The sequence below is a fragment of the Sceloporus occidentalis genome, unplaced genomic scaffold (genome assembly GCF_023333645.1).
Source record: "Sceloporus occidentalis isolate IW3139 unplaced genomic scaffold, rSceOcc1.0.p SCAF_408, whole genome shotgun sequence".
NCBI lineage: Eukaryota > Metazoa > Chordata > Lepidosauria > Squamata > Phrynosomatidae > Sceloporus > Sceloporus occidentalis.
Genome location: NW_028317388.1, coordinates 11,813 through 26,824, shown reverse-complemented (window position 1 = coordinate 26,824; position 15,012 = coordinate 11,813). Strand labels below are relative to the sequence as shown.

The following is a 15,012-nucleotide window of genomic DNA, read 5'->3' as shown; positions in this document are numbered from 1 at the left end:
AGGGTTAATGACACCGTTTCCATGGCGTTTGGGCGCAGGGTCTGACAGCTGACGCTTTATGTGGATCGCAGGGAATAAAAGGACGATTCTCTACAAGCTGCGTTGGCGTCTCCGGTAAGAGAGTCGCACTTTATTGGGTTTAAAGAGTTAAATCCGCCGGAGCTGTGCTTAGCACCATGAGAAAGAGTCAGCGCCAGATCCTCGGCGCTCAGAAGGGGCTGAATCGCGGGGTAAACAGAACGCTGGAGCGGGTCAATCCGGACGGGGGGCAATTAATGCTGGAAGATGAGGTTTTCAAGGTGAAATGCGGCACCACGGGCAGGAAACATCTGGAAAGACAGAGCAGAGTCCAGTAAGGAATGAAGACGATCGCAGTGTCTGCCCCCCACAGGGGGAATTTCACAATCATTATCATTTCAAATACTATAGTAGACAGTGGGTCATGCAACGCGTTGCAGGGGGGTCTCTGCCGGTGCCACATCAGGGCCCCCTGACAGGCTGAGAAGGGCAACTGGGCACCCTAAGGGCACCACAGGTGACAGACGGCTGCTGAGTAGACCCCGGACCTCAACCGCTCAGCTCCCGTAGAATGCGTCTAGGGGCAAAAAAGCGTGTGAGGTCAGGGAGTTAATCCCTCTCCGGGACAATAATCGGTGAATAAACCGGATCGATGTCACAGATCGGGCATTTTGGGAAGCGGGTACCTGGTGTCGTCCCAATCGCGGCTCATCCCGCCAGATGACCCCCTGGGGTCCGTCGCGTATCTGTAGGCCACGAGCAGACATTCCTTGCAGAGCTGAACCAGTCGCTGGCAACACCGGAGCTGCTCGGGGCCGACGGGGTCGGGGCTTCTCGTGAACATGACTTCCCAGGAGGAGCTGCCGGCAGACAAGAGGAGCGCCGATTACCGCACTGGGGCGGGGTAACAGAAATCACATCTACTCAACGCGTTTCTCCCCACTCAACGCATTCCTCCCCGATCAGCGAGCCGCCGCGTGGATCCAATGTTACACGGACACGGAAGGCAGCAGCCGCGGGGTACACGGGACTCACCCCGAGTTACAGAAACAGCTCCACAGGCCCTGCCCGTGGCTCCAGAGCAAGCGGTTGAAGACGCGGTTAAAGCTGCGATAAACAGGCAAACATTCCACGTCCGACACCTTCCAGATCCGCTGGACAGCAGAGCGGACGCTCCCTCTCACCACGTCCAAAATCTACAAAAAGCAGACAATTTAAGAGCAAAAATCCCCAAATCTTCACGCGGGGCGCTAGTTACAGGCGGGCGACTCCGAACACTCATTAAAGAACATGAAGACAGACGCCGCCAATCCCGACGGGGCGACGGCGCAGAAACGCGCTGGGTCTTACTCGCTTAATCGTTCTCACGCCTCCTCTACCGCAGCAGGGTGATTTATATCTGAATTACACAATCTGGCATCACGGAGCTGCGCTTTTCTCTGCGAGTGACATCACTGCCGTTACTCGGCGGAAAACACCGGAAACATTTATTCTTTTCCCAAATCTGACTGATGTTGTGACAAGGAGCATGCGGAGCGCGGCTTCACAGAACATCGTATCGGCGCTCCGATCCGGAATCAGATTAAGTAAAAATCTGTGGAATTTGTTGCTTCTGGAGGAATGACCGCTTTGTAAATCGCTGCATGATTTGTATTTTCCCCATCGAGGATCGTGAGGTAATGCGATAATGCAGTAATGCAATAATGCGGACGCAGGACATCGGCCTTCAATCGCAGCCGGACCCTGAACATGCAGCTCTTACCTTCCTCTGCATTGCTGAATCCAGTTTGATTAACCAGTAAGAGGCCACCTTGGGTTTGTGATATCGCCAGTTATCCATTATCTGCGCCACAGAGATAATAATACATTTATACAAATACACCGACTTATCACGCCACCCGAGATACCCCCCAGCGCTGTATACAGTAATATAACCCCCAGCGCTGTATACAGTAATATAACCCCCAGCACTGTATACAGTAATAACCCCCAGCACTGTATACAGTAATAACCCCCAGCACTGTATACAGTAATAACCCCCAGCACTGTATACAGTAATATAACCCCCAGCGCTGTATACAGTAATATAACCCCCAGCACTGTATACAGTAATATAACCCCCAGCGCTTTATACAGTAATATAACCCCCTGCACTGTATACAGTAATATAACCCCCCAGCGCTGTATACAGTAATATAACCCCCAGCGCTGTATACAGTAATATAACCCCCAGCGCTGTATACAGTAATATAACCTCCCCAGCGCTGTATACAGTAATATAACCCCCCAGCGCTGTATACAGTAATATAACCCCCAACGCTGTATACAGTAATAATAATAACCCCCAGCGCTGTATACAGTAATATAGCCCCCAACGCTGTATACAGTAATAATAATAACCCCCAGCGCTGTATACAGTAATATAACCCCCAGCGCTGTATTTAGTAACAACCCACCTCGTCTATCACAGAGTAGGTCTCCTCGTCCGCATTCCCTGGATATCGGACCCTCATATCTCGCAGGACGGCCAGCGTCTGCTTTATCATTTCCTCTTCCTGCTCCTTCGTTAAGTGATGGAATCTGGACTCGTTCTGCGGAATAATAATTAGAATGAATTTTAAATATAAAAAACCACAAATCTTTGCTTTCTGTGAGTTTGAAGTAGTGGCCCAAACATGGCGATTCTGTGAAGATCCCGTTTCTCCGGCCCCCTCCCCCGTTACGCAGCACTCACAGCGGATGGGTACGGAGCGGCCTGCGGGACGCGGTGGGACGATGAGCTGCGATTGAAGGAATTCGGTCTGTTTCCGGACGCCGGTCTCTGGGACAGGGGTTTGGAGGAGATCGGCCGCGGCTCCAGAGCCGGAGACTGCAGGGCGGTGATGGACCGGGGGCAGCTCACTGAGCGGCGGATCGGCGCGGAGGACGCCGGAAACGACGAGAAGGACGACGGCCTGGATTTTACAGGCGGCTTAAAGTGAATTCTACCTGCAAAATATAACAAACCGTCAAGATCTGTGCATACCGTGCAGCGCTGAGCACACACGCACACCGCCCGGCCCTGAGCACACCCGCACATACCGCCTGGCGCTGGGCACACCCGCACATACCGCCCGGCGCTGAGCACACCCGCCCGGCGCTGAGCACACCCGTACATACTGCCCGGCACTGAGCACACCCGCCCGGAGCTGAGCACGCCCGTACATACTGCCCAGTGCTGAGCACACCCGCACATACCGCCCGGCGCTGAGCACGCCTGTACATACCGCCCGGCGCTGAGCACACCCGCACACACCGCCCAGCGCTGAGCACATACCGCTCATACCGCAGACCCACATCAGAGGAACGGAGACTACAGAATGCGCCTGCGCAGTTAGCGGAAGGAGATTTAAGGAGGCTGCCTGCAGTCTGTTCAGCGCTTCGCGGCGCGGATGTTTCTGTAATGGAACATACTGGATCTTTCTAGCGATTTAAACTTGCTTTCCTCAGGATCGTAGGAGACGTGGCTCGCGTTCTCCTGTTTTTCCTCCTCGTGTTCGGTATCCGATCCACTTCCGGAGCCGCTGGCGCTCTCACTGCTGTCACTATCCTGTTTCTGCACAGTCTGAGTACTTTCCGGCATGGACAAGAGGGTCTGCGACAAACAAGGGGTTAAAGAAAAAAAACCTAAAGATTAACCCCATACGCTCTGACCGGGCAGCCATGCAGAAAATGCAACAACATTGAACTAAGGCGTCTTTTTAGCGATGAGCCACGCGTCACGCATCGTGATTAGCGCCGTTTCACGTGTTTAATGACCGTTACATGTCTGAAGTGCTCTCAGCGGGTTACTGAACACCAAAAAATAGCACGGATCTCAGGAGCGGCTTCCGCGCCGCGTCCGGCCGTCTCATTAAACGTTAATCGTTCTTTCTAAAAATATTTCAGCCATTTCTGAGTAGAACAAAAAGCTTCCCTTGGTGTCACGTGACCATTACGGGCGCCCCGAAAAAATCTCAATGGTTGAAGAATAATTTCTTCTAGCTGCCCAGCTCACGTCACAGCCGTGGAGGGACACATTCAGTGACCGACACGCATGGCCAAGTACACTGACCCCCCCCAGGGCAGAACAAAAACAGGGCCCAGTCACTGACCCCAAGGAAGAGGTTTAGGTGCCCCAGTACGCTGCCTCCCAGGGGCAACTCTTTATGAGTTGTGATGTCAGCATAATGGGCCCCGACCCCGACCCCCTCATAACGATTTTATTTATTTATGAACACAGCCCCCAAAAATATCAACATTCAGACGCGACCCGGTCATGTGACCTACCCGCGGTTCTCTTTGTCTCGTTGGTTTTCCCGCCAATTTTTCGTCATCCAACTCACACTGCTCCAGAAGATCCAAGATGTCTTCCTCCTGAAAGCGAGAAACGAGAGATGAGCCCCCAAATATTTACTCCCCTGACCCCCACACAGCACAACCCACACTATTTACTCCCCCGATCCCCCCGCAGCACAACCCCAACTATTTACTCCCCCGATCCCCCCACAATTTACTCCCCCAACTATTTACTCCCCCGATCCCCCCACAATTTACTCCCCCGACCCCCACGCAGCACAACCCCAACTATTTACTCCCCCGATCCCCCCGCAGCACAACCCCAACTATTTACTCCCCCGATCCCCCCACAATTTACTCCCCCGATCCCCCCGCAGCACAACCCCAACTATTTACTCCCCCGACCCCCACGCAGGACGACCCCAACTATTTACTACCCCGACCCCCCCACAATTTACTCCCCCGACCCCCACGCAGGACGACCCCAACTATTTACTACCCCGATCCCCATGCAGGACGACCCCAACTATTTACTACCCCGACCCCCACCCCCCCGCAGCACAACCCCAACTAATTACTACCCCGACCCCCACGCAGCACAACCCCAACTATTTACTACCCCGACCCCCCCGCAGCACAACCCCAACTATTTACTACCCCGACCCCCCCGCAGCACAACCCCAACTATTTACTACCCCGACCCCCCCGCAGCACAACCCCAACTATTTACTAACCCGACCCCCACGCAGCACAACCCCAACTATTTACTACCCCGACCCCCACGCAGCACAACCCCAACTATTTACTACCCAGATCCCCATGCAGGACGACCCCAACTATTTACTACCCCGAACCCCCGCAGCACAACCCCAACTATTTACTACCCCGATCCCCCCACGCAGCACAACCCCGACTATTTACTACCCCGACCCCCACGCAGCACAACCCCAACTATTTACTACCCCGATCCCCACGCAGGACATTATCATTTATTAACACGAGGAGAACGACCCCGTATCGATTCCTGCACCAGTCTAAACCCCATGGCTTTGCAGCAATCCACGGTTCACCGAGCGGCCGTATAACGCCGGTAACATCAGCAGGAGGCAGCCGCATTGCCCCGAGTAACTGCTAAAAGCTGCCGGTTTAACTCTCAGGCGGACAATGAGACATCGGCGGCCTCAGCGTAACCCACGTTTCCGCGGCACGAGGCGGGAGACGGCGCTTGGTGACGCTCGGCGGGGGTCTCACGCCTTTCACACGCCTTTCACACGCAGTCATCACGCACAGCGATAAGCCCGTTACGCGATACGAGCTCCGCCACCGGAACGACCGACCGGAACAACCTCACCTCCGGCCGCTGGAATCTCTTGGGGTGAGGAGCTGCCCCCGAGGGCAGGAATAGCCAGGATACGAGGGGCGATTGCGTGTCCTGCCCGGCGGGCAGCGCTTAGAGGCGAAGCCACGGCGCAGAATCCACCCGCAGCTTCCCACCGAGACGCACCTTCATCCTTTTCAGAGGGTTATTAATCTCTCTCTGGAGGGAGGCGGCGCGTCCGGCGAGGAACGTCTGGAAGGCGGAGGCCAGAAGACCTTCATATTTCTCTAGAAGCAGCTTTTCATCCGGTGGGTAGATTCTCCTGGGGAGGAAAAACATTGTGCCAATGCAACGTGTGTGAAAATAACCACAGCACATCCCAAATCCTGGCAGGAGGCAGAAAGCAGAGAATGCAATGGAGCGTGTGACTCCCACCAAATAAACACGTCTGCATCCCGCAAACACGCACACGTCACACGCACAGGCACACACCACACACTGCATACACATCACACCTCGCACACCACATGCGCACACACATCACATGCATGGACACTGCATACACATCACACATACACATCACACACACATCACACACACACACTGCATACACATCACACGCGCGCATACTAAATACACATCACATGCGCACACACACCTCATACACATTACACGCGCACACACTGCATACACATCGCACGCGCACACACCTCGCACACTGCATACACATCGCACGCGCACACACCTCGCACACTGCATACACATTGCACACGCACACACCTCGCACACTGCATACACATCGCACGCGCACACACATCACACGCGCACACACCTCGCACATGGCATACAACAAATGAATCAGCGGCTCCCGGTCCTGCCCGGCGCGGCAGCCCCGGAGGGATGTTCAGTTTTTCACTAAACAGAAAACGGATAAACTGACTCAGGGCCAACGCAGGGAGCGTGTATTCTCCGGGGTTTTAGTGTTACCTGTAATTGCCCATGTGCCGGTTTTCATACTCTTCCCTGGAGATCTGTTTCCGCAGTTGTGCGAGTCTTTCCTTCTAAGAAAACCAAAAATAGAGATGCAGAGAGCAAAACATCAAGAGTTAATTCTGAGGGCAGAGAGCAGGACATGGGGGGTATCTGAGGGCAGAGAGCAGGACATGGGGGGTATCTGAGGGCAGAGAGCAGGACATGGGGGGTATCTGAGGGCAGAGAGCAGGACATGGAAGGGTATCTGAGGGCAGAGAGCAGGACATGGGGGGGTATCTGAGGGCAGAGAGCAGGACATGGGGGGTATCTGAGGGCAGAGAGCAGGACATGGAAGGGTATCTGAGGGCAGAGAGCAGGACATGGGGGGGTATCTGAGGGCAGAGAGCAGGACATGGAGGGGTATCTGAGGGCAGAAAGCAGCGTGTGGAGGGGTAAATCTGCGGGCAGAGAGCAGGACATGGAGGGGTATCTGAGGGCAGAGAGCAGGACATGGAGGGGTATCTGAGGGCAGAAAGCAGCGTGTGGAGGGGTAAATCTGCAGGCAGAGAGCAGGACATGGAGGGGGTAACAGGGTTTGTTTTTTTGCACTTTTCCCTTTTTTTACCAGCTCCTCTTTCCTCCGCTCCAGCGTGTGGCGCTGCCGCTCCCAGTCGCTGGATCCCGGGGACAGTCTCTTCATGGAGCCCTGGCCATAGAGTCTCTTCTGGGCTTCGGCTTTCTGTTTGGCTAAATTTTTCTTTTTATCACTCGCTCTGGGGGGGGGCGACGATAATCATGTTAAAGAGACAGACACACCATATCCAAACCCTATCAATAAATAATCGGCGATCAATAAACAATATCCGAAACCTATCAATAAATAATCAGAGATCAATAAACAATATCCGAAACCTATCAATAAATAATCAGAGATCAATAAACAATATCCGAAACCTATCAATAAATAATCGAAGATCTATAAACATTATCCGAAACCTATCAATAAATAATCAGAGATCAATAAACAATATCCGAAACCTATCAATAAATAATCGAAGATCTATAAACATTATCCGAAACCTATCAATAAATAATCAGAGATCAATAAACAATATCCGAAACCTATCAATAAATAATCAGAGATCGATAAACATTATCCGAAACCTATCAATAAATAATCAGAGATCGATAAACATTATCCGAAACCTATCAATCCGCTTACCGGATGTTGAGAAGTTTGAAGGCGTTCAGCAGGACCCCCTTCTTGATGTCGCGGTCGATCTTCTGGTCCGTCCCGAAGCTGGGGGCGCGATTAATCTACGGCCATAAAATGGATTTATTATACGGAGGCTCGGATCTCCGGGGTTATTCGTCCCACGTTATCAGTAATAAGTCCCGTCACCTCGGGTGGCGCGGCACGGATGGCGAGGAGGAACGGCCGGACTGGGGGACCAGATTTCTCCGACACCCAACGTATCCCGTTCATCACCGGCGAGCGCGAAGTACCGGGATAAACCGCAAGCGCCGCCTCTGCCTGCACGCTGATCTCGTTAATTTCACGTAAACAAGCAGCTAACGGCAGAAGGAGCGGCTGCCGGCATCTCACAGAACAACGTGGGGTGGAATTACCCGGCAGAAGGAACGATATTCCTGACCGGGGTGACTGGGCGGAGCGGTAATCCTGAGCGCGATGACATCACTCACGTGACATCGCGCACCCGGTCAGCACCAGACTGAGCCGAAAGCCACGGTTCCCAGCAATGACTTGTAGGAGGGCCCCGGCGGTTGGTTTCTGACAGGGAGCGGCTGCGCTGGGACCTCACCTCCAGGAGCCACGGCTTCAGCTTCCGGTCCAAAATAATGTCAAATCCCAAAACTTCGAAACAGACGCTTTCGCCGGTGGGATGCTGACCGGGGCGGCACATGCGGTACGCGTGGAGAACGTGCGGCTCGGATACAATCACCGTCTTTACCACTAAATCCTAAAGAAAAGGTCAGAGGGGAAATCCTGTTAATGGACCTGCACACCTTTACTGTGCAGCAATAACCCCCCAGCACTGTATACAGTAATATAACCCCCCAGCGCTGTATACAGTAATATAACCCCCCAGCGCTGTATACAGTAATATAACCCCCGGTGCTGTATACAGTAATATAACCCCCCAGCGCTGTATACAGTAATATAACCCCCAGCGCTGTATCCAGTAATATAACCCCCCAGCGCTGTATACAGTAATATAACCCCCAGCGCTGTATCCAGTAATATAACCCCCAGCGCTGCATACAGTAATATAACCCCCCCAGCGCTGTATACAGTAATATAACCCCCCAGCGCTGTATACAGTAATATACCCCCCAGCGCTGTATACAGTAATATACCCCCCAGAGCTGTATACAGTAATATACCCCCCAGAGCTGTATACAGTAATATAACCCCCAGCACTGTATACAGTAATATACCCCCCAGCGCTGTATACAGTAATATACCCCCAGCGCTGTATACAGTAATATAACCCCCCCAGCGCTGTATACAGTAATATAACCCCCCAGCGCTGTATACAGTAATATAGCCCCCCAGCGCTGTATACAGTAATATAACCCCCCAGCGCTGTATACAGTAATATAACCCCCAGCACTGTATACAGTAATATAACCCCCAGCACTGTATACAGTAATATACCCCCCAGCACTGTATACAGTAATATACCCCCCTCAGCGCTGTATACAGTAATATAACCCCCCAGCGCTGTATACAGTAATATAACCCCCAGCGCTGTATACAGTAATATAACCCCCAGCACTGTATACAGTAATATAACCCCCAGCACTGTATACAGTAATATAACCCCCAGCACTGTATACAGTAATATAACCCCCAGCACTGTATACAGTAATATACCCCCAGCGCTGTATACAGTAATATAACCCCCCCAGCGCTGTATACAGTAATATAACCCCCCAGCGCTGTATACAGTAATATAACCCCCAGCGCTGTATACAGTAATATAGCCCCCCAGCGCTGTATACAGTAATATAGTATATACAGAGTATATGTTTCAGGGCATCAGTCTCCGGCGGCTATTAAATAAAAGTATAAAACGTATCCTGCACTCTGCGACTTAAATACCAATCAGGTTCTTACAGAAATGTCGCTCCAGAACTTGGCCACGTCGTGGTCGTTGGATCTCAGGAATTCTGTGAACCATCGGATGGACCTCTTGCTGCCGCGGTTCTCCGTCTCGTCCCGCTCAAAGTTCTCGTTGTGTTTGTTGACGGAGTAGTTGGTCAGGTGCATGTACAGCTTGTCCTGGAAGGGAATAAATCAGACGCTGTCTGGGGAATCGCCGGAACGCGAGACGCTAAAACACAAAGTGCTTAACATATAACTGACAATTTATTTTGCAGCCGACTGTCAGCCAGAACCCCGGCGCGGCCACCATCACCCAACCGTTTAGTGTTTAGATTCAGTTATGGGGATGTGAGGCGCGTGAGCAGTAATGCGGGATATCAGCCGGTTCCGTGAAAACCAGATCCAGCTGTCACAGTGGGAGAAGATGCTCCGTATCACCATCCCTGGGGAATCTGGATGAAGAATATTTGCTGCCCCCCCCATGAGACACTTGAGGGGCACTCTGGATAGTTTTTGCCAGAAACATGCACTCTATGGCCAAAAGTATTGGGACACCTGACCGTTACACCAGCAGAGGTATAATAATATACATACATCACCCAGTGGGTGCGACTTCTGGGCTGGGTTCCGTATAGGGTTTATCTCAGGTGTCGTGGTTTTTACGGACTGTCCTCGTCGGTCACTCTCACTGCCAGAACATGAAACACGCTGCGTAGCCACGCGGCAGCACTCACCAGGTTGGACTCGCAGGGCGTGTGGTACGTCTCTGTGCCCATCCGAACGAGCCCGTCGTTATAGAGAAATATCCGGAGCGGGTCGCAGGAAGTCATCAGAACGTAGATGCGGAGGTCAAACTTGTAACCCTCCATCAGGAAGGGCTTGTCGATGTACTCCTGGACGATCAGGTGATCCTGCGCATGCAGCTTCTCCCCGCTCCGCGTCAGAGAGATTCTGTTGGAAATCGTACATTGGATTTACTCGGGTCTACACCCCCAGCAGTGGAACCTCGGACCCCCCGGGACGCTGCGCGTGTGTCATCTACTCGGCTCGCGCATGGAGTATGCTGGGTTACACAGGACCGGAGGAGATGTTCCCTGCTCTGCCATTCTCACAAATCTTGGCCACTCATAAACATAGCAAGTGCATGGCAGGCGTGTACGGTGCTCATCATCCCTGATCGAGACCCAAAGCAATATCACAGAGGTTATACACACAAAGTGGTTCTGGTGAAAAACTGCTCTTATCCCCATGGCAACCAACAGAATGATCCAATCCCCATGACAACATTCCATTGGTTTCTATGGCCATAAGACTCTGCACATACCCCAGCTGGTGGACACTAACTCAGGAAGGCGAGCGGGTGCTACGGGGCGACCAACGCCAACCACTCCACAACATGCAAGCTGTTAAACACGGATCGACTCCGTGGCTCACCCGTGGCCCATCGCACCATTCGCTGGTTTGATGATAAATGTTTTCTGTCTCCGCTTTTTCTTCAGCTCTTTGACGTAGTTCTGGAACTGGGTGTATTCGGCCGGAAATATCCAGGTTCGGGGAATGAAGCTATATTCCTGAGGCTGACACTTAATCATTCTGCACGAGGGAACACAGCAGCTTTAGGGTTAAACGTGTCGCCAAAACACCACTCACTGTGAACTCACAGAGCAGCGGCAATAACGACGGTTACGTGGGGGAGGGGGACACGTCACTGTCGAGGGGAGAAAGCGGATGTGGGGTGGATAGCGGTCTACAAGGGAGGGGTTAGCTGTCTGCATGTGGGGTGGTTAGTGGTCTACGAGGGAGGGGTTAGCTGTCAGTATGTGGGTGGTTAGCGGTCTACGAGGGAGGGGTTAGCTGTCCGCATGTGGGGTGGTTAGCGGTCTAAGAGGGAGGGGTTTGCTGTCCGCATGTGGGGTGGTTAGCGGTCTACGAGGGAGGGGTTAGCTGTCCGCATGTGGGTTGTTAGCGGTCTACGAGGGAGGGGTTAGCAGTCCGCATGTCAGGTCGATGGCTGTCGAGGGCCATTAGCATTGTTAGGAGGAACTTACTTGGTCATATTTCTCGCTAAGCAATCCTTCCTGCAGATCTCACCCATGCCGGGAAAATGGTTTATTCTCTAAAAAACAAAAACAAAAAACAGAAAATCAAATACTCTCCGGAGAATAAAGCGGGGAGATGCCCCACGCGGCCGACGCGCTTCGCTGTAACCGGAGGAGACAGCCATTGATTTTTTGTATGCCTTCACTGTATAAAAAGGGAGATACTGCAAAGACAGGCGGCTTTATCTAGAACACTGCTGTCGTTACACGCCACTAAGAAACATGTTCCACAGCATGTGCGGGGACGCCAACCAAGGCCGAGAAACACAGGAACCACCGGACAGACAGACAGGAAGCAGAAATATTATACACAGAACAGACACGCATACAGGAAACACAGGACAGACAGGAAGCAGAAATATTACACACAGAACAGAGACGCATACAGGAAACACGGGACAGACAGACAGGAAGCAGAAATATTACACACAGAACAGACAGGAAGCAGAAATATTACACACAGAACAGACACGCATACAGGAAACCCGGGACAGACAGACAGGTGAGACGCACACACCTGATAATTTCTGAGCTCGGCAATCTTCTCGTGTTGTACCGCGCAGTCACTCCAGATAAGGTTTGCGGTTTCATCCTCATCACGCGATTTCTCGAATGACATTTCTTCTACGACCACACGAACTGCCAGGAATTAGGGAGGACTTTACATTATTTGACATATAATAAAACATGTAGTCTATCTGCTCATACGGCAGAATACGTGTAATTCGGTAACTGTGACGGAAGCCTCCATCACTGGGACCACTGGAGAAGCCTTCTGTGACTACCCCCAGCAGTATCATCTCATCACTGGCTGAGGGGATTATCTCCAGCAGACAGCCAGGATCTGCCACCAGGGAGTGACCACCATTCTGTCCGTTTAATGTTGTATAAATCAGTCTCCCCCCTATTGTATTGTTAATCTCATTACTGCCCCTGTTGTCTCTGGGAGGCAGATTAAGGGGGCGGTTTGTGTCCCAATATCTTGTTTTTATGTTAATGTGCGTTTTGCTGGATATATCCAGCCCTGTGTGTGAGAAATAAATCAGTCTTCGTTTGGTTTTACCCGACACTGAGTCTCGGCGAGTGACTGGGGAACCGGGGAAAGTGTTGTCCCAGGCTAAGGGAGCACAAGACAGCGGAGATAGTCGGTGGGACGAGCCAGCTCCGTGACAGTAACCATCAGTCATAAAAAGCTAAGAAATCTCACACCTTCAACCTACCGATCTCATACTTGGTGGCTGCCACGTTGGCCGTGATAATCCCTTTCTTCTTCTTCCGCACTTTCCTCTTATTCGGTGACGGCGCGTACGGCAGGCCCGTGCTCAGGGGGAGGCCAGGCCGCGGCTGCCGATCTTCACGTGAAAAAGAAAAATAGAAAGTGTTACAGAAGTTCAGAGGGAACACAGGAGGCTCCAGAAAAGACATCAGACAAACTACCAGGTAAAGATGGCATGATGGGGTGGATGTGGCAGATTCTGTATCAGGGAGCGGGCAGGCCGCCGGTACCAGCTGGTGTCAGGGAGCAGGCAGGCCACCGGTACCAATTGGTGTCAGGGAGCGGGCAGGCCACCGGTACCAATTGGTGTCAGGGAGCAGGCAGGCCACCGGTAACAGCTGGAGAAATGCTGTCCTCATATCATCTCAAGGTGTTCAGAAACTGCTGCATCAGACGGGGTCCTTCACACACAAACAAAACCACTAATTAAATCAAAGAATACATTATAACATACAATACTTTCTTCATGAGTCCTGCACCAGTTATATAGTTAATTATTATATAGGAAGCAAATTAAAGACCAGACGGTTCATCGTTCTCGGCTTTGGTATGTCGGCCGCCTGTTACGCAATCAAGTTATTTATCTGGAGCTTTTACCTGTACTGCGTGTCCATCAAGGGCATTCAAGTTTTTGTGGAAGCGACTGTCTGCAGAGCATCGCAGCACCGAGGACATCACTCGGTGATGCATAACGTGAAGGGCCCCGAACCCGGCAAGCCGCTGCCTTCACTGCGATTGCTGGAATGGGGGCATTTCCAGCAGCTGACCGCTTGGTTTCACCCCGGCGCCTCAAAAAAAGCAGGCAGGAAACCCACGGACTGGCGCAAATTCAGAAAACTGCCCCATCGCCATAGCAACCAATGGAATAATCTTACAAACTGGACCAGTCCATTGATTGCTATGTTAATAAGGGCACTTTTCAGACATTGCACCAGAATCACTTTTTTTCCGCACCAGTCCCAATGAATTCAACAGACGGCATGGCTGAGTTCGGATCAGACTGCACGGCTGAGCCACTCGGACGGAACCCATTAACCGCATCGGCCGCGGCCTCCGTCCACACCGCCGGTCTTACCGTAATCTGCCAGAGGCCTGGGACTGGACCAGACACGCAGACCAACTCTGCCGAGTCCCAGAGGCACCTCGGGAGGCGAATTGCCAGTAATTCATTTCCGGAGCTGGAGGGGACGTGATCCACAAGCTCACATTAATTATGTTTTTATGACTGTTTCGCTAAAGAGACGGAATACGCGGAAAGCTGCAGATAATTCCCAACAAACATGTCCATCAACTGGAATGCAGCTTTCCTCCGGCAACTGGAGACATTTTGGATTACGGGACCCTCAGACGCTGGGAGATACGGGACCCTCAGACACTGGTATATACAGGACCCTTAGAGACTAGGAGATATGGGACCCTGAAACACTGGGAGATACAGAACCCTCAGACACTGGGAGATACGGGACCCTCAGACACTGGGAGATACGGGACCCTCAGACACTGGGAGATACGGGACCCTCAGACACTGGGAGATACGGGACCCTCAGACACTGGGAGATACGGGACCCTCAGACTAGTTACTGTCTCAATCAGAGCTAGACAAACGTGCCTAAAGGTCTCAGACGTGATGTGTAAACACAATAAGTTTGAGCTCTAAAACACAAATCCATCACCGCAGGAGGAAGATACAGAGCCGGGCAACATCTGCAGCAAAGCAGAAAAGGAGAGAAGCCAGCATCAGACACCAAACACAAATACCAGTAGACTCCGCCAGGACCGGCCTACACTCGGTGATAATACTTTTATTCACCCGACTCCCTCAATATCTTTTCCAATTCTTCATAAGTAAATGTGGTGACCCACGCTACCAGATATTCATCAG

The 15,012-nt window shown here is 52.0% G+C and overlaps 1 protein-coding gene across 1 annotated transcript; it reads right to left on the bottom strand.

Moving 5' to 3' along the window:
• Positions 1 to 208: 208 nt before the first annotated feature.
• LOC149272857 (tubulin polyglutamylase TTLL7-like) lies at positions 209 to 14,112 on the bottom strand. The gene is made up of 20 exons (XM_089506660.1): positions 14,085 to 14,112; positions 13,075 to 13,206; positions 12,372 to 12,493; positions 11,804 to 11,871; positions 11,190 to 11,348; positions 10,490 to 10,706; positions 9,768 to 9,932; positions 8,449 to 8,607; positions 7,848 to 7,942; positions 7,251 to 7,398; positions 6,641 to 6,714; positions 5,840 to 5,975; positions 4,327 to 4,413; positions 3,472 to 3,652; positions 2,753 to 3,006; positions 2,475 to 2,609; positions 1,781 to 1,861; positions 1,054 to 1,214; positions 705 to 878; positions 209 to 329 (listed from the first exon to the last, which is right to left on the bottom strand). Exons 1-20 carry the CDS (start codon positions 14,110 to 14,112, stop codon positions 209 to 211), a joined length of 2,697 nt encoding a protein of 898 aa, XP_089362786.1.
• Positions 14,113 to 15,012: the final 900 nt, after the last annotated feature.